This window comes from Astatotilapia calliptera, chromosome 7 (assembly GCF_900246225.1).
Source record: "Astatotilapia calliptera chromosome 7, fAstCal1.2, whole genome shotgun sequence".
Taxonomy (NCBI): Eukaryota; Metazoa; Chordata; class Actinopteri; order Cichliformes; family Cichlidae; genus Astatotilapia; species Astatotilapia calliptera.
Genome location: NC_039308.1, coordinates 37,672,381 through 37,693,516, shown reverse-complemented (window position 1 = coordinate 37,693,516; position 21,136 = coordinate 37,672,381). Strand labels below are relative to the sequence as shown.

Genomic DNA, 21,136 nt, shown 5'->3' with positions numbered 1-21,136 from the left:
CCTCCGTTGGTCTTCCTTGGTGTCTTATGCTCTGAGGGTTTCTGGATGTCTGGAGCCTGGATCTCATCCATACCTGCTTCATGTCCTGGAGGACGGGGCTATGGCTCCCCACACCCTCAAAAGGGGAGCCATAGCCCCGCTTGTATTCAAAAGGTTCCTTACATAAAGGAACCTTTTGAATACAAGTGCGCTCATGCTCACAGGGGTACACATGGGGACTCACAGACAAACTACAACCTTTTTGCCTCCTGCCTCAAAGAACACTGTGCGCTGTTGATATTACATGCTGCACAATACTATTCAATATTTAGTATAGGGCTGGGCTATATCATACCGTTCACGGTAATACCGGTGTAATTTTGGGCAACGATAGGAAAATGAAATATCGCGATAGAACATGGGTAAAACGCGCATGCGCAGTGCCTATGTTTACATACGCACATGGCGGCGATGCAGAATGAGAAGAGCGAAAGTGGATCGTTAAATGAAACGGATGAACCAGAATTGGTTTGTAAAAATGCTGCAACTTCAGTGGTGTGGAACTGGTTTAGCTTTCGTCCGTCAGATACACAACAAAGCACTATTTTTGGTAGAGCATGCTAGCGGGCCGTCGTTATTACTGTGTTGTTTGGAAAATACGGCACACTTAAAATCAATCCTTTGATTTTTCTGAAAATCGACAGTGCCTCTTATAATCCCGTGTGCCTTATGTATGAATTCTGGCTGTGTTTACTGACCTCGAAACGATTTTATGTCGTACACGGCGCTCGAAAATCTGTCAAATGTTTTAGTACGACTTTGCTAAGCTACGAACCCGCATTGCTTGATGCATTGTCGGAGCATTACGGCTATCGTAGGCAGGAGCCTCGCGGAGTGATACATACCGTGCTTCAACATAATATTACCGTATTGTGTGTGTATAACCTCTTTTTAAGTTTTGTGGATATTATACATGGTTATGCTGAGGATCTGTCGGCCAGTTTCCACTGGAAATGCCTTTTGGTTAAACTGTCAGCAAGGAATTTGCACTGTTACATTTTTATACAACTTTAATGCACATAAAAAACAGCTGCTTGTTTAAGTGAAAATACATTGATGGGTTTTTTTGCATATCGCCCTGCTCTAATTTAGTATTTACTGTTATATTCACATAGATTATCGCAATGATGTTGTTTATCATATTGCTCTCTTTTTTTGCTTGTTTTCTCTTTTTTCTTTCTCAACAGGTGATCCAGGTGATTGATATATGTATTTTTTGTCTGTTTGTTTTGTTGGTTTTTGTTTTTTGCCCTTTATCACCATTCCTCTTCCCCGCTGTTTTTCTTTCCCTGCCTCTATTTCTTTCTCCCTTCCCCCCCCAGTCATGTCTGTCCCGTATTTAGTGAGTGAAAATGAAATAAAATAAACAATAAAAAAATGTGAATCAAATTGACCATTATGGCAAGGCTGGGATGGTCCATTTGGTAAAGTAAATCCGTTAGGCATCTTTCTTCGCCTTTAGACAACAATTCTGATGGCAAAAGAGCAAAACGGGACAGATAAAAAAAAATAAAAAAAAATAAAAAAATAAATCCTGGATTCTCCAAAGTGTTCACCTGCTTACCAAATTGGCCATAAAAAAGATAAGTATAAATTAGTTTCTCTTTGAAATTTTACTATGTTAAAATATTTGGAATTATTTTGACACTGAACACTGAACAAAATTAGATTTTTTTTTTTTTTTTGAAAAACACATTCCTCATATCTGGGCTGGAGCCTATCCATGCTGTCATAGGGGAAGAGGGGCGGTACACCATGGACCCTCGACAGTTGTAGGGCTAACACACAGACAACCAACCACACTGAGACTGTATTTGCTCCCTCATGCAGTGGCGTGTCCAGCGGGGTGGCCTGGGGGGGCACAGGCCACCCCCCCAACCAGACTGGCCACCCCAGGTGCCACCCCAAAGGCAAAACAATAAAATTCAATCAAATATCAAATGTACGATTATATTTTCACGGTGAAGCTCAGATATCCGAGTGTAAGTGAATGCAGCATCGGCTTCTGCGCTATGTGTATCACGTTAGCAAAGGTAGGAGAGCCAAGCAGAAAGACGGCACTGCAGGAAACAATTTTTCGGTGAAAGAAAATGAGGACAGAATAAATGTCCCGGTAAGTAATATTAAGTTTGTTGAGTTTAGTAAACTTCCGTGAAATTAGAATACCAAGGAAAAAATAACACTTAAAGAATTATTGCAGCCGTGGAGTATATCACACAGTATGCTACTGAGGGGAGCTAACATAAGAGTTATGAGTTATAAGATATAATCTAAGTCGTAACATTGCTGTATGGAGCTGCAGATTTGGTTGCAGGCTAACATAGCTGGACTGGCCATCGGGCATACCGGGCATATGCCCGGTGACTTATTTTTTTTGTAATGGCATGAACAATGAGAGGTGGTGGATTGGCCAGATGCAGGTCGATGTGTAAAAATAACTCAGTTGTTTGGTGGTGGCTATGACGGGGCTTCCACAGAGGCAACAGGTGGATGAGGGAAGGGGAGGCAGGAGGAGAGACCCGAGGAGGCCGCCAGTCCGAGTGTCAGGTGAACTGAACTTCAGGTAAGAAGTTATGACCTGCAGTCTATCTGGGTCAGATATAAACCAAGTTTAGGTGGAGTTTATTTTCGTTGTGCTGACTTTTTACCGTCAGTTGCAATAACTCGTACTGCGTTCTAGCCAGTTTGACAGAGTTTTTATACAGCTGGGTGGGTGCTATGATGTTACTGATAGTGAACTTTATTTTATTCATAAGGTTAGTTAGTAGAGTTGCCAACGGCTCCTTAAAAAAATGGAATGGTCCCTCATTCAGAGAAAATATTACACGTTTCGTATTGAGCTGAGAAGAGACGCAGTTTGTCCCAGACTTTCGCTATAATGAAAAAAAGACACAAAGCTGGAGTTATTCTGTCTTTATGCTGCACAGCTGCCTCTTCTTCTCTCATTCTCTCCCCCTCCCTCTCCTGTTGCTACTTCAATCATGAAACTGATCAATGATCAGCTGATCGGCTTTTCTCTCTTGTTTGTCGCCCACTTTGCACCAGAAAGAGGAAACCAGCGGATGTCGCGCTAAACAACAGCAGCACGTTTAAGCTTGATCAGCTGTTGTTAGAATTTATTTAATATTAATTTCTAGTATCAGCTGATGTTTGCTGGAGCCACAGCTGTAAAGCTGCTGGTCATGATGTTGGTTTGGATATGTGGTGAGAGGGAAACATGAAGATGAAACCAGGAGATGTCCTTACTGAATCATCAGAGCTGTGATGGAGAAACAGGTTTACCTTTTAGGTGACATGAATGAGTTGAAGGGAAGTTATGAACTGTTTCTGAGAGACAAATAACACCAGGATCCTTTTCTAAGCAGCTGACAGCTGATAGCTGTGCAGGGGCGGATCTAGGAAAGTGTTGCCAGGGGGCCAGGTAGGGCATTAACAGGGAAAGGTGGGCACAAAGAAATACTTTTCTTTCTTATTCTCATTTAAAATACCTAGTTTTTATTAAATAATTATCTAAATCTTACAACCAAAGTTTTTATCTGACGTAAAATGTATAGAAATGATACATATACCAACAAGACTGTGTACATCACTGTCACAACAGCATTTGTTTTCATTCAAAGTCTTTATGGCTTTAATACCTGGTGGGCCGGTCTCTAGTCAAAATGCCCGATTTTCTGTCCCAGTCCAGCCCTGCAGGTTAATACTGGCAGTGTCACCATGCCAGCTGACTGTATTTCATCATCAGCCAGTGTTGTTCTTTATCAATATTACCAAAGTTTACCATAAGGCAGCATAGAAAGTATTTACTTGCTTTCAGGTTTTATTCAAATGTTAGTCTTTTCAGTTGTTTCCCCACTTTTTTCCTGTTTCAAAACCAAACACCAGTTTGTGAGAAGATTATCTTCTTTTTTTAAACAGGCAGATAAAGTTTTACATTGGAACTGGCTAATTTGTCAATTGTTTGTTACAAATGTTCGTATTTTAATATTCAAAAATGTTTTTGCCCAAAACATATGTGCACTATATGTCAGTAAAAATACTATGCAAATATTGCTGTCCTTGAATGCTGAGTAAACACTGACAAAGCACTGATTGTATCTCTTGTACTTTATCAACGCAGTATCTAAAAACTTTGCACCGTAGTGGTTGAAATCTCATTCTAATAAGAGTTAAAAGCGCATTCGGTTATTAGGTTTATAGGGTTATTGAATTATGGTTAACAGTTGGTAGAATTATTTTTACAACAACAACAACAATCTTTATTTATAGAGCACATTTAAAAGCCTTGGGCATACCAAAGTGCTTTACATAAAACAATAAAAAATAAAACAGTTCACACATTAACATCAAATTCATAAAAGTAACGGATTATGTTCACAGATAAAAGCCACCAATAAGAGTAAACTGCAGCACATAGGTTATAGCAAGGTAAGACTGTACCACCATGATAAAAGACACCAATAATGGAAAGATAGCAGAGAATTTAATACAATAGGTCACTGCAAGCAAGCCAGCATTTTAAACATTATCTGCCAATTACATCTGCCACCCTTCTCCAAATCTGTGCCCCTACCTGGCCCCCCCAACAAAAATTTTCTAGACACGCCACTGGTATGAGGCCCAACAAATTAGGAAGGGACATTACACCCCAGTGACATGAACAATCCACTCTATTTGGAGAGAATCTTCAGCAGGAAGATGCTTTCTAAAATCTGCATCAGTAAACAGCAAAGCACTAATGGCATCATACAAAGTCACATACGAAATTGCCCAGAGCAAGAAACCTCACAGGATAGCAGAGAAGCTCATACAGCAACTTTAGATATGGTGTCATCGATGCTCAATGAGACAATTCAGATGTTTTTGGAAGCGGAGCTTAATGATGAAAACGTTTTGATGAAAGTGGCCTATCTTAGCGATATATTTGGAAAGCTATATGATTTAAATCTTCCGTTTAAAGGCAGAGACAAGAATCTTCCTTGTAGCAAACAAAATCAGTGATTGAGGCTGAATATTGAACATGACTTGAGAGCAGCAGTATTAAGCCTCAAAAAACATTTTGAAAAGCTGCGCAGTGAAAAACAGGCTCACTGCAGCCACTAAGAGTGAAACGTTTTAAACTCTCACTAAACAATTTTTCCATCTTTCTTCACAAGTTTCTGGATTTGCTCTTTTTTATAAGACTGAACTTTATTATTGCATTTCTGATAAAGGACCCCGTCTATTTAATTTGTCACTGGTTTTTAAAAAAAAGAAAAGGGAGGACTGATGTAGCAGTATAGTGATGCAAACAGTTGTTCGAAATTAAAGTTTTTCTTTTATTTTTACAAGAAAAACTACTGAAGAATTCAATGTGAATGAGTTATTATCTAAATAAAGTTACACCTCTCTTATTGTTTTTGTTAGGTATTTTAGTACCATGGGAGCATTTACTGGATATTGTTTTATAGTGACATCATGCAGGAAAACTCTGTCATTCAATAAGGCCCCTTTGTTTCAGTGTTTTTCTCTTTGACCCAAGAATTGATGTGTGAGAATCACAGGCTGGTACAAGGTTGAAATACCACAGAGATCACTCCCTCAGCTACATTAGTTTCTTAATCTTTTAGACGCCTGTTGAAGGCCAAATGGTTTGTTTCAGATTTCACTAATGTACGAACTCTTCGTTTTGTGCCTTGAAAATATGTCGCTGAGATAATCACAATTGTAGCTGAACTAATAAACTACACAAAGGATGCTTCTTCACCCAAGGGCAGGAAGACGCTGCCTTATCTTGGTCTGTACTGGTTTAAACTGATAATCTGCTGTCTCATGAATTTTACCCTCTATATAAACTGTTGTACTTGTGAATAAAGTTGAGTCACTTTGGGAAGACAATCTAAAGCAGTCTCTGTTTTCTTGTTCTCCCAAGCTGCTCCCGAGCTCGTACTAACACGCTGAATGGCATGCTTGAATATTACTTGAGAATATATTTGACTGTGTTACAGACTAAGGGACATTCTCTGCTGATAGGTGAAGGTACATTCTCTGCTGATAGACGTCCACGCCTCGGAGGAAGCCGATCCACGGAGTAGGCCCTGGAAACAGTTTCCTTCAATTTTGGTGTCAGAAGTGGGATCCTGACGAAGGTAGGCACGTGTCTTTTATTTTATAAGACTGTGTTATGCCTTTCTCAGTGATCCACATAGAAACGGGATACGCTGACGAGGCCTTCTTCGGTGGCCCACATAGTAACAAGTGGGATACACTGAGGAGCCTTATTTAGTGGCCCACATAGAAACACAGGAAGTTGCCTGTTGTTTTGTAAAATAAAAGCAGAAAGGACACAGGAAGTTGCCTGCTGTCATAAACTAAGAAGTTGCTCACCAGCAGAAAGGACACAGGAAGTTGCCTGGGGTCATAAAACGAGAAGTTGCTCGTTAAAAAGTGAGAAGTTGCTCACTAAAAACATAAAATTGCTAGCAAAAAATCAAGTAACCTCAGGTGTGCCACAGCAAAAATAGATACTAACTTAAATCCTTCAAAGCGTCTAAACCCCTCTGGAAATCACTGACCATGGGTCAGAATAATTCAAAGACCTTAGACGGGTCCGATAAAAACTCAAAATTAACTGTAAAACCGAAAAAAATAAAATATAAAATCACAAATAGCGGCTCAGTACGACTCCCACTTCCGGTTACGTTTAACCCACGCTCGCGAATCAATGAAGACTTCCATGATTACGTATCCAGAACATGCGGAAGTGCTTACGTGACTGATTTCGTCTCGAACTTAAGAACTATAACTTTAATGCATCCTAATGTATTTCCGGAGCCCTATCCCGAACGATTATCGCCAGAAAACAGGTCAGTAGAAATGTTAAATACTATTTGTGATAAGAAAAGTAGGCTGATTAAAAAGTCCTGTAAAAAATATATGATAGAATGTCGTGATGTGACCAATCGCATGCTACCACTATGGAAAAAAGGACCCGAGCCAGACGTAAATGCTTTAAATCAAGCCAGTGTAGGCTCTAGTAAATCCACTGCAGAAAAAACTAGCCTTATATGCCCATCCGTTCAACCTACGGCTCCGCCGCCTTATGATGAAAAAACAGAATTAATAGCTGCTGCGGCGGCTGCACGTCATCAGCGCGTATATCCTGATTTAACAGCAGAATCCCAAAAGAGTGAGGAAGGCACTGAAATGACACCTAAATCAGAAGAAGATGACTGGTTTAACCTAGATCAAAGACAGGAACGAGAATACACTGAACGAGAAAGAGAGTTACAGGAACATAAAAAGCAAACAAAACAGTTAATGACAGAGTGTGAGGAAATCATGAAAGATCCTTTAACTGAACGTACGGAAGCCGAACTGCAGGAAGCCGTTTCTGTCATAGATAATCATGTTCAGCGCCACACTAGAGTAGCGAATGGTTTAACTGTGCCAAAAGCAATAACTAACACCAGAAATTTAATAAGGAACTACTTAAAGCAGAAAAAAGAGGAAAAAACTCAAGAGGGCCCCCACAAAAACACCCGTTATAAAGAAAAGCAGGGATCACAATTTAATGACGTCAGCACCTCCCTCCCGTTCATGATAATAGGGGACATGTGTTGCATTCAACCCCCTAAAATTTCAGAGTTAGCAGCAACCATTAAAGAACTTCCCGATCCTCTACAAAATCCTACAGCCTTTGTTTCTGCATTACAGAGAAGTACCAGATACCACCACTTGGGTGGGCCTGACTATAGATATATATTATGTCAACGAATCCCAGGTGTGACTGAATCTCAGCTTATTGAAGAAGTAGAGGAACTAGACCCTAAAAATGACCAAGCAGCCAACACCACCTCGTTTTTGTGGATAAATGATGACAAAATCACAGCCTTTTTTCAAAATCTAAAGAGATTTCTGCTCACAATGTCTAGAGATAAAATTGATTTAAATGCAGTAACCATGTGTAAGCAAAAGCCAGATGAATCCATTCTAGTGTTTATGAAACGTTTCACACACTGCTGGACTAATGAGGCATGCATGCCTGAAGGAGGAAATGATCAGATTTTCATAACAACATTCTTAAACAATATTCATCCAGAATGTTCACAACTATTGAAGCTGACTGCCACTGATAATCTCTATGACATGAAAATAAAGAACTTTATCACACTTGTCAAAACAAAAGCTGGTGCAGATCTTTTCCCCAACAGCACGAAGGCTAAAACTGTTAAGATGTTGTTGAATTTTGATGTTGAAGGCTCAGAGGAAAGTGAAAAAATGATGTATGCAGGGGCCCCGCCCCCTCAACAAGCGCAGCAGGGAGATTTCAGAAGGAGAGATAGGAGTGGAGACGTATGTTTTTATTGTGGAAAAATAGGACACTGGAGGACGGAATGCAAATCAGCAGCAGGTAGATCTCAACCACAGAACACAGGACCAGCTCCTGCCACTAGGCGTAAGCAGAGCTCTTACAGACAAGGTAACTGGCAACGCAGACAGGAATCACATCAAAATAATGGCCCCTTTGCACTTAGGCAGCAACCTTATAATCCACATTTTAATCCCCACCCATATGATACCGAAAGACTGGACCAACCATAGGGAGGCCCAGGTGAAGATGAGGGACAGTGTGAAGCACTACACACGATGCTGCATTTGCAATTGTCCCGTAACACAGAAGGCTTGCCCATGTTAGATATAGAGATAGGTGAAAAGATTTATTCCTTTTTAGTTGACAGTGGAGCCACTAAAAGTTCACTGTCTGGAAAATTCTATAGTGGGCCTGTTTCCTCTGTGTGCATCAACACCATGGGAATAAACGGAACTCTAGTGCAATGCCCCAAAACTCATTCTCTAAAAACACGCTGGGGCCCAAAACCAGACGAAATTACATATCATCCATTCATAATTATTCCAAACTCGCCTGTGAATCTATTAGGCAGAGATTTAATGGCAAAAATGAACTTGTGTATTTCATTTAACACAAAGGGTGAAATGTTTGCTGACACTGATAACAGCTATGTTTTCTCTGCCCTATGCACCGACACCATGGAGAAGGAACAGCCTCTGTGTCAGCTGGACGCCTCAGCGGAGAATGAACTCAATATCCATCTGACTGGTACCCCACGTCACACACTGTGCCAAACACGTGTACAGACACCACTACCAGGTAACCCCATGCCTGGAAGCCACATATTTGTTTCTCTCACACTGTTCAACAACATGATAACTGCTCACACCAGTGAAGGCCAAACAGTGGTTTTGTCACATAACTCAGACATAGGCTATGACATCACTGCACCATGTCAACACATGGATCTAACCTACCCCATACACTGTACTATCTCTGCTGTCACATTGCCAGCTGAATATCAAAACATGACATTATGGTCAAGAGGTGAGAATGATGTAGGATTTATTGACTGTACACCTTATCATGCTCAGCTGAAAAACAACAAGCCGGTATATGTCAAGCAATATCCCATTTCCGCTGAAAAAGCCGCAGCCTTAGACATCATCATAGGAGATTTATTGACAGCTGGAGTAATAAAGCCCACAGTATCTCCATATAACACTCCTGTCAATCCTGTGCCAAAGCCTAACAAACCTGGCGTATGGCGTTTCACACAAGACTTAAGGCAAGTTAATGCAGTCATCATGCCTCTGCCACCTCTGGTTCCAGATGTTCCCAGCATACTGACATCTATTCCAGCAACAGCTACACATTTTACTGTGGTGGATTTGTGCTCCGCCTTTTTCTCAGTGCCTGTGCATAAAGACACACAGCCGATATTTGCTTTTACACATAGAGATAAGCAGTACACATGGACTCGCTTACCCCAAGGCATGGTAGACAGCCCTGCGGCTTTCTCAATGGTAGTACGTGCTACCCTGGACGGCTTCATTCCTCCAGAGGGCTGTACTCTGATCCAGTATGTAGATGATCTCCTCCTCTGTGCTGATAGTGAAAAACTATGTCAAACTGCCACACACATGCTACTCCAGCACCTCCAACAGACTGGCCACAAAGCATCAGCAAAGAAAATGCAGTACTGTCAGACTTCTGTTCAATATTTGGGATTCACACTGTCTCACGGACAACGTTCTATGACTACAGACAGGGTCAAAGCTGTGACCTCTGTCCCTAAGCCCACTACACAGAAAGAAATGCTGTCTTTCCTAGGCATGGTGAACTATTGCAGACAGTGGATACCAGACTGTTCTTTTCATGACCACATTCTGCGTGAATGCTGCAAAAAAGACAAGCCTCCTCGAATACTGTGGTCCACAGAAATGACTGCCTCTTTCAATGCATTACAGGGAGCGCTGACCTCCGCCCCTTGTTTGGGTCTGCCTGACTACCACTTACCGTTCCACCTGTACGTCACAGAGAACGGCACGACCTGTGCAGGTGTATTGGCCCAAGAGCATGGCTGTGGCTACCGTCCAGTAGCCTTCTACTCAAAGGTGCTGCCAGCAGTAGTTCAGGGGATGCCGGCCTGCCTGAGAGCAGTAGCAGCTTGCTCTATCATGATAAGGGACTGCGAGAAGCTCACACTCTCACATGACACTATTCTACACACCAATCACCAGGTCACGACCATTCTAGCAAACATAACTACACAACACATGACCGCACAACGTCACTCAGGTTATGAAGCTACACTGACTTCAACAGCAAATCTCACTATAAAAGCAAGCAGCACACCCAATTCGCCAGCACACTTACTTATTCGTATGCTGTGTTCTTCTGACCGACAGGATGGTTCAGACGACCCTGACGTTCATGATTGTATGACACGTATACAGGAATCCACAGCACCACGCCCAGACTTAGAGCAGACACCAATCCCAGACTCAGTCATTGTTTATGTGGACGGGTCCTGTTCAAAACCAAATGACAACTTATTTCTTTGTGGCTATTCGGTGGTGACATTGCCTGACATCATACTAGAGGCTCACTCATTACCATTTCACTCAGCACAAAAAGCAGAACTCATGGCTTTAATACGCGCCTGTGAGCTAAATTTGGATAAGCATGTAACAGTTTACACTGATAGCCGTTATGCATTCGGTGTGGTGCATGACTTTGGCACATTGTGGAGACAAAGAGGATTTAGATCTGCTGATGGAAAATCGATCGCTAATTCTGACCTTGTTCAAAGACTTTTGCAGGCTATACAGCTGCCATCGGCAATTGCAGTTGTTAAAACGAAGGGGCACAGCACGGCTGACACAGACGAAGCAGTGGGAAATGCTCTTGCAGACGTAACCGCGAAAGCAGCTGCTGCCTCACAGCAACCACCCAGAAGGGAAGTATTATCTTTGCCTTTACAGCTGCCACTTGTCACGCTCCCAGACTATTTAGAAACAAATGTTGACCTAAAATTCATACAAGAGCAAGCCTCTGCCTTAGATTACACTTACTGGGAAAGTAATGATTGTACCTTAGATAACAGAGACGGCTTATACAAAAACCTTGAGGGTTTGATTGCCCTCCCATCTTCACTACTGCCAATCCTTGTCCGCCATTTTCACGGTGTGAGTCATGTCGGACAAAGAGGGGTAATAGGAGCAATAAAATCAAGATTTGTAATCAAGAAAACATCACACGCAGTAAAACGCATATTAGCAACCTGTCTAACATGTGCACGAACTAATGTAGGAAAACCAAAAGCAAAACATCAGCATTTACCACAACCAGATTTCCCATTTCATACATTACAAATTGATTTTACACACATGCCAGCACAAGGAAGCATCAAGTACTTACTGGTAATAGTGGACCAATTTAGTAAATGGGTAGAAGCTTACCCAACATCAAAAGAAACTGCAGAAGTAGTCTGTCAAAAGTTGTGCAATGAAATAATACCCAGATTTGGAATACCTCACCAAATTAACAGTGATAGAGGACCTTCATTCACATCAGAAGTAATTCAAAAGTGTGCTAAAACTTTAGCAATAGACTGGAAATATCATGTGCCATACCATCCTCAGAGTTCAGGAGTTGTAGAAAGAATGAATAGGACCATAAAAAATCGCCTGACTAAAGCAATGATAGAAACAGGAATGACCTGGATCAAACTACTTCCTCAAATCCTCTGCGAGATTAGAATGACTCCATCCGCAGCAACCAAATTATCTCCATTTGAAATAATCATGGGAAGACCGTTTCCAACACCATGGTCAGCCTCCAGAGGGGCACCGCTATTGGAAGGGGACATAGACACTGCATTGTCTGACTATGTTCATAACCTGGTAGAAACACTGAATAATAACTATCAGAAAGTTTGTCTCTCTCAGCCTCTCCCTTCCATAGATCCAACCCATCCGTGGAAACCAGGAGATGCGGTGTTGGTACAGTCGCTAAAACCAAGGGCACTCGGGGAGGCCGCGTGTTCCAGCCCCCAGACTGTACTTGCAGTGACGAGAACCAGCATCCTAACAGACGGACAACCTCAGTGGATTCATGCCAGCAGGGTTAAGACCAGCCCCACCAAACCACCTAAGGCGTTGGATCAAGTAGATGACGACTCAGGCGAGCCAGCGCCCGGATTCAATACACCTATAGATGACGACTCAGGCGAGCCAGCGCCCGGATCCAATCCACCTACACACACACAATCACTGATTAACACACAACGCCTGAAAGAGCCAAGACTCAGAAAGCCCTTTGATCCCCCACCTGAACAACAACAAGGTACTCGAACATCCAGCAGGAACAGAAAGCCTAGAGTACCACACAATGTCTAACCTGATAAAGATAGACTCGTTTCATCCTGATAATGGAGAAAATGAAATGCCCATTGTCATCACACAACGCTTATACGGTGTCTCTCGAACCTGGGACCAGGCCAGGAGACGACTAAAGAACTGTCTTTTTTATATATTTAGGTTATTAATCATATCTACTGCATTAACCTTAGGATTTTTATTTACTATTTCGTATTGTAAAGTGCAACCCTGTTCACATTTCTGCAAGCCACATTTTGCTGACAATACCTCATGCTCCACTTGGCAAGACACCCACCTAGTACACTCGTCACGTTCTCTAAAATCAGTAGAAAGCAACACAGACACCACCAATAAACCATCTTATGCACCCCCTAGAACAGGAACTAACGCCTGGTATGACAATGCCAGAACAGCCGCTCGTGACTTAGGAAACAGTAACTGTTATGTCTGTTCAAAGGGTAATCCAGAACAGGTCATAGTGGGATATCCAATTTCAGGTTTTCCCTTAACAAAGATGCTATTCAAAAATGATAAAAAGGGGCCCTTAACGGTAACCCTGATTGAAGCGCTGCGAGTAGAACTAAGTCCTTTAGATTGTTTATTCATATACACAGCACAAGTCTCTAGTAAGGATGTTAGCATGATTAATGATTCTACCCACCCCTGCAACCAAATGAAGCGCCCCGAAGACCGCACTGAACCTCTTTCGCCCCCAACACAGGTGCGCCATCACCCAAATATCTTGATGACATGCATACACCGACCAAAACTTGAAAACATAAATTATGACACACAAAACTATACGTTCTTTTCTGACTCTCCAGGAGCACGCTGTAACGAAACATGGCTAGCAGCGAGTGTTGACAGGACACAATATAAACATATGTTTTCTTATATATATGCATATATAAGTACGCATTCAGATAACTCAACAATCCTGCATTCGCCCAACACACTAAACGACTCGTACTGGGGAGGCATATTAAAAGGCTTTACAGCTTCGCGCCTGACCAGACCAATCCCACATGCTTATTGGATGTGCAATAATACTCTTAGATTAGCCTTACCTGTTAATTGGACCGGTACCTGCGGTCTAGTAACTTTAGCTCAAGAACTACTGATACAACAAACCTCGGATCTGCCTGTATCCAGCAGACGGACGGAACGCTCCGCTTATTCACATAACGTTTACATAGATGCTATAGGAGTTCCACGCGGGATACCAAATGAATTAAAGGCACAAGGAGAAATATCAGCAGGGTTTGTCTCAATACTACCGTGGATACAGGTAAACAAAAATGTAGGCTGGATCAATTATGTTTATTACAATCAGCAAAGACTTACTAATTTGACCAATACGGCCCTTAAAGCCCTAGGAGAACAGATGTCTGCTGCCTCCTTAATGACCATGCAAAATAGAATGGCCTTAGATATGCTGTTAGCTGAGAAAGGAGGTGTTTGTGCTATGTTTGAAGATTTTTGTTGTACTTTTATTCCCAATAATACCGCCCCTGACGGTTCATTTACACAAGCTATGAATAAACTTGAAGCATTGCAGATAGAACTAAGAGCCAATACAGGTCACGGTCTGTGGCTAGACAAGTGGATGCAGGACACGTTTGGAAAATGGAAGGAACTCATTGTAGCCTTTGTAACAGTTGTAGCATGTATTATTTTGTTTTTGATGATTATTGCCTGTTGTGTGATACCCTGTGTACGCTCAATGATAACCCATATAGCTACCAGTACAGCTACTTCAATGTATTTGCAATTAGCACAAATTGATCCTGAGGATGTGCCAGATGTTACCAATGATGTTCCTGATGTGTATATTGAACATTAGGTTGTGAACTATTACATTTTATGATTTGCTTTTTATATTATATTATTACATTTGTGATTTTTCCTTTCTATTTGAGTTATTATTTTTTTTTAAAAAATAATAATAAAAAAAGAGTGGAACTGTTAGGTATTTTAGTACCATGGGAGCATTTACTGGATATTGTTTTATAGTGACATCATGCAGGAAAACTCTGTCATTCAATAAGGCCCCTTTGTTTCAGTGTTTTTCTCTTTGACCCAAGAATTGATGTGTGAGAATCACAGGCTGGTACAAGGTTGAAATACCACAGAGATCACTCCCTCAGCTACATTAGTTTCTTAATCTTTTAGACGCCTGTTGAAGGCCAAATGGTTTGTTTCAGATTTCACTAATGTACGAACTCTTCGTTTTGTGCCTTGAAAATATGTCGCTGAGATAATCACAATTGTAGCTGAACTAATAAACTACACAAAGGATGCTTCTTCACCCAAGGGCAGGAAGACGCTGCCTTATCTTGGTCTGTACTGGTTTAAACTGATAATCTGCTGTCTCATGAATTTTACCCTCTATATAAACTGTTGTACTTGTGAATAAAGTTGAGTCACTTTGGGAAGACAATCTAAAGCAGTCTCTGTTTTCTTGTTCTCCCAAGCTGCTCCCGAGCTCGTACTAACACGCTGAATGGCATGCTTGAATATTACTTGAGAATATATTTGACTGTGTTACAGACTAAGGGACATTCTCTGCTGATAGGTGAAGGTACATTCTCTGCTGATAGACGTCCACGCCTCGGAGGAAGCCGATCCACGGAGTAGGCCCTGGAAACAGTTTCCTTCAGTTTTGTTGAGATGGGGCGTGAAAATATTTGTTATTAATATTTTGCTCTAGTGCAAAAATGATGACAGTTTTCTAGCAGTGATGCACACACATTATGATTATGACACATGGACTGAGGTTTCTTAATCATACTCTCATCTTCTCTTTCACATTGTGCTGTACAGTCAGTGCATCATAGTCTCTTTAGGTTAATTTTATTTGGCAAAACTGAATTACTTGGCCTTTAAACGTGTAGATTTACTAGTTAAAATTAATTTTCTAGCTTATTTAGAAGCAGAAATATTAAGACTTATGGTGATAATTTTATAAAACATTTCAGCCTCATAGATGTCTGTGTAAATGTTAATGTTGCTGTTATCATTACTTTGATATAGCACAGAATTTAATTTATGTATCTTCCACACATCTTAGATCTTCCCAGTGAGGGTGTAAGGTAGAGAGAGAAGAGATGCAAGGAAGCAGGACAAGCAACGCAGCGCTTCACCTTGTGAATTATCACAGGAAGAAATTTAAGTTTCCTTAATGAAAAGAGTCTAGAGGGGGTTTGGTCTCTCTGTCAGTCATCATGTTGTCTGTGTTCACAGAATCTAGTGTTCAGTTTTACATCTTTGTCATTATTCTCTTACAGTTGTGTTACTTGTAGTGTGTCTTTTGTTTCTTAAGTGTCCAACATTTTGGTCTTCCTCTTGATGGAACTCATCAATTAAAAAAATGTGAACACAGTGTGATTACACTGTGATTAGAGATTACTAGTGATTACTGTGTGATGGGAAACTCTGCTTTTACTTACCTCTCTGAGGTCAGTCTTCATTACAGCACACTCATCAACCAGGCTCTGAGTCTTGTCAGCTGATTGGATGATACAATTTCTTAACTTTTCATCTTCTTCAGGGGTTGAATGTACTTCTTCAGAAATCCCCTTAAGCTTTTCTACAATCTCTCTCATCCTTGATTGATGACTTTTAAATTGTTGGAAGAATGAATCTGCATCTTTAATAAGTTTTTCCATTACTGTAGATAAGCATTGCATGTCTGTGCCTTCTGCTGTTTTTGGAGCCAAGGCCATTTTCTGCAGTTTCCTCGAAACTGGATGTACTGACAAGTTTTTCTCTGCCCAGTCTGGTGAACAGCTTCACGTCTGACAGGTTAACTGTGGATAAGCGTTGATGCAGGTGAGTTAAACACATTCAAGACTGGAAAAACCCAGTCAAAGAAAGTCAAGACACTTTATATTGTAAAGCAAAGACCAGTGTTGGTGTAGTTACTTGAAAAAAGTAATGTATTATACATTACTTGTTACTTTTCATAAAAGTAATTTAGTATGTTACTTAAACAAAAATAAACTACATTGTCACATAATTATCATTTAACAATAATAACCTGAGGCTACAGCCCTACACAAACAACACAGATCCCTATCCTAATGAGGACACACTTATTATCCTCCTCCTAGTATTCATGTATGAACACAGTCAACAGCACAAATCAAAGATGAAAACCAGCACAAAAAGAGTTTAAAGCGGTCGTCACAGTGATTCTACTGTAGAAGTATGAGCAGGTAAAAACAGTGGCTGCAGCCTGACTGTTCATCAGGTTCTTACCTGTTAGATTTCAGGGCGTGCTGGGGTTTGCATTCACTCAGCTGTATCATCACTGGGTTCTTGGCTAGTTTGTGCAGGTGCTTGCGACTAGCCAAAGTTGTGTTAACAGTATAATGCAGATGTTTCTGTCCTGGACGTAGTTTGCACTTCACCCTCGCACTCTCGTCCTTTTCTGCAATAAAAATAAAAGTAATGTCTATATCCCCACTGCTCAAAAGCTTTATTGTTGTATCACTCCATCATTTTCCTCCTCACATGTGAACTAAAACTCTTTCTTCCCCCTTCTATCCACCTGGCATACAGATAACTGAAAACACTTTTTATTGTAACTAACAACATAATTGTAACTGTAATGTAATTACTGAATAATAGGTAATGGGTTACACTCAACACTGGTAAAGAGTCTACAACAGCGGTCCCCAACCTTTTTTGCGCCACGGACCGGTTTATGCTCGACAATATTTTCACGGACCGGCCTTTAAGGTGTCGCGGATAAATACAACAAAATAAAACTAGTACCGGTACCGAAAAAAAGAAGATTTATTCATAACACACGTGAAAAGACCCAGGAAAACCGAGTAAACGATAAAAACAATAACAAAATAACGCTGACAACCGATAAAAACCCTGAAAACCATACATTTCACACCGGAGCCTTTACTCTCGCGGCCCGAGGCCCGGGGGTTGGGGACCGCTGGTCTACAACATTACTCTGAGAAACCCAACAACCCAGTGGCAATAGTTCAAGATGTAATGACAACACCAAAGAGCATTCTTCGGTTATACATCAACACTGAAAATGACAGTTTGTCATTATGAAAGAAGGGCAAACTCTAGAAGCTGCATTCAACTCAACATTCCTGAGCCAACACCCAGAAACTTTTAGCATCACTTTCTTTGCTGTCACAATCATTAAGCTGATGCAAACATTAAGCTGTATGTCCAGCTTAATGTCCAGCTCCAAGTTAAACTGTGACTATAATTTATATTTGACCTGAAAACCGAATGGATACTATAATCTTTGGGACCCACCTGTTAAATTCCTGCAGACTCGTTACTGTATTTATTGCAGGCAGTCTGACAGACGGATGGAAACTGCAGTTGAACCAGTTGGTGGAGATGTACAACCCTGAGGCAGTACTGCAACTTTTAATAGAGTTTTGCAAAGGGAAACATTCCAGACAATATAAATATGTTTTGAAACTAGACTTAAGGTTGCAGCTGCAATGACATAACAGAAAAGGGAAAAGACAGAGTGGATGAACCAACTACTGACTAACACTGTAAAAGACATTCACCATTAGACCAAGAATCACATTCATAACTGCTCAGAAACTTCATCTTTTTTAATGATCCTGTTATCCTAATAACTAAGGTGAAGTGGAGATGGAAAGATGCACACTAGAGACCTTTGAAGCCACCCTGAACAACCCTGATCACCCACTTTATAACATCTCCATGAAACAAAAAACATCGGTACTGGAAGACTCCTCTCCCTCCCTTTGTTGTAAAACAGAAACAGAAAATCATTCACACCCACAGGTATCACAATAACAGCGTCAGTATCAGTTCTCAAACTGATGTTTATGAGTGTTGGCCATATGATTTACTGCCAAAGTCCTGCAGAGAAACACAGATTTACCTTTTGGGTAAAATTTAGTTTCAGTTCCACAGTTTATGTACTGTTTGCCAACCAGCCCTTTGTCTCCATCCTGCTGTCAGCTGTTAGTTTGATATTGTGTGCTGATTCTTACCTGTTTGGCTGTAGAAGCTGTGTGCCTGAGGAACACTGAGTCTTCAGAAAGCTGAAGCCTTTGATGGAGTGTTATCACAACCCTGCCAGGTGGGAAACATTGACACCCGAGTGTGTGAATGCGATAACTCGAGGATGAAGCGATGTAGCTTTTTCAAATTGATACCTTAGGTGTGACTATTAAAAATCTCAGATCTCAGAGTTTGAATGTAAGTAACCTTGTCCTCAAGGTTGAAGGTCAGAGGTCAAGTTTTTTTAAAACTTGTAAATGCAATAATTTGAGAATACGGCTATATATGATTTTTTTTAATTGATACCATAGGTGCATCTCCTAGGAGGCTGAGGTGTACAACTGGCCGCCACCAATATTTTTATTCAGTCACTTACGCATCACAGTTACGCGTCTCGTCTCAACACATATAACACCTCTCAGGTGAGTCTTAGTGCTTCACATGGGAATAATAGCATATCCAATAAAACAGTTTACTACACATCAATATTACCTAAATGCCTGTCTAAACAGATGTGCTTTGAGCTGTTTTAAGTAGCTACATCAAAAAGAACATCAAAGTGATTACAGATATGTTTATTCCAACTAAGGAAAATGAACCAAAGCAGCCTTTTAAACAACCATATGTCTTCGGGAGAATGGTTTGCTGAATTTGCACCTAAAGGCACCAGCAATAGCGATATACATAACGCTGACATAGCCCACAAGGAACATCAGCGTGTGGCTCGTGAACGTCGCACAAAGAGCAGCTGGAAGCCGCTGAAGCAGCGCTATGTGACGTTGACGCTCCAGCTTCTCAGTGGGAAAAGGATCGCTCAGAAAGAAAAGGCGTCGGAATCCCTCTCTGTGTGGATGGCGCAAAGAGAAGTAGCACGTAGGCATGACGACAGCCTCTTCGTACCTTAAACACACGTTTAAGGTACGAAGCGGCTACCACCCCGCACACAGCGCATTTAGCCTACCTGGGAGCGATGATAACAGAAATAAATCCAAGTTGAAGTTTCTCATTGATGAAGCAGCGTCGCTTGGTCATAGGAAGAAGCAGCCAGTGCCAGACTTCCCCAGCTACAGCCTACAATCAGAACACCTGTTTACACCTGAGGGAAAGAATTCAGCTTTCAGCACAAAATAATAAACGACATACCAACAAACCTCAGAGGGACAGCCTCCAGGATATGGAACGCCAGGACTGCCAACATAAATACAAATCAGGAACAACCTGATCAGGCCGAGGGGACGGGGCATAAACAAGACTCCTACCTGCGACAGGTATGAGAGTCAGGTGAGCAGAAACCCGGATGCAGAGTCAGCAACAGGAGAGCAAAAGAGAGAGAGAGAGAGATGTTCAGATGGCAGCTACTATTTATCAGCCATAAAGCATAGCAAAGTGACACTGATCAAAGTATTAATTCTGCTACATTTAAAAGTCTTAACAGTGTGAACTGTTAAATTTAAATATGACATTTAATGTTAAATCTAAATATTGTATAGCAATTGATTAGATTTCATTTATTACATTTAAGATGCTTTTATGTTTCCACTTGCCTCTTTGTAAAAGTCACCATAACTCCCAAAATTATTCCTTGCTCTCATAAACATGAAGCAATATTTTCAGTAAACACCAACTGAAATATATCAAGTCAAAGATTTATTTATTCAAATAATTAATCAGTAAGGAGTCTTATGATAGTCAAGTGATTAAATCCTAGCTTTGTCCTAATTCATAGGCTGTATCCATCGGAGGACTGGGCCTTTGCAGTCTACATGGGCCAGGTCCTTTGAAGACCGAGAAGGGCGGAAGTGTGAGGCTGTGAAATGGGACGGTCTAGCCAGATTTTCGTCATCAGCTGTCTCGGTGCAGTTTAATAAACTCAGCCATCTGCTCCTCTCTCGCTAATATATAACACAGCATTGGAGTAAATTCTCGACCATCTCACACTTTTGTTTAATCAGTTTTCTGTTTGACGTTTATTCAGCTGTGTGAAAACTATAGCCAGCTGACTTCTGGCATGGTAAGTGGCATGTCATCCAGAGATGAGCCAGGCCTGGCAATGATAGCACTGTTTATGTGATGGCATGCCATATCTGGTTCGATTGGTTTTTGGTTTATGTGGCCCAGGCTCATAGAAAACATCACTTGATGTCGGATCCGGGCCACACCTGTTGCCTGATGCCTGTCATGGCAGGGTGTATGTCAACCAGATGTGGGCAAGGTCTGGCAATAATGGCACTATTTATGTTCCTATTTTAGTTAGAAGACCCAAATGCCATATTGCAATACTATACTGCTATGGTGGCCAACGTTTCAAATGCAGGTTTGACAGGTTTGTGAGTGTACACTTTATCCAAAACCTAGT

General features: G+C 41.2%; 1 protein-coding gene across 3 annotated transcripts in view; it reads right to left on the bottom strand.

Moving 5' to 3' along the window:
* LOC113026158 (uncharacterized) overlaps positions 1-20,098 on the bottom strand; it is a 32,993-nt gene extending 12,895 nt beyond the window's left edge. The window contains exons 1-6 of one of the 3 annotated variants that reach the window (XR_003272884.1): positions 19,932-20,098; positions 19,742-19,851; positions 18,771-18,852; positions 18,049-18,162; positions 17,017-17,188; positions 16,206-16,565 (exon numbers count right to left, since the gene is read on the bottom strand). Coding sequence is in view for 1 of the 3 variants with exons in the window: in XM_026174620.1 (XP_026030405.1) it covers positions 16,206-16,481 (276 nt within the window). In the remaining 2 variants the exon portion in view is untranslated. Of the gene's footprint in view, positions 1-16,205; positions 16,566-17,016; positions 17,189-18,048; positions 18,163-18,770; positions 18,853-19,741; positions 19,852-19,931 lie in introns of those variants that run through there. The other 2 variants (XR_003272883.1, XM_026174620.1) reach the window with 2 other exon arrangements.
* Positions 20,099-21,136: the final 1,038 nt, after the last annotated feature.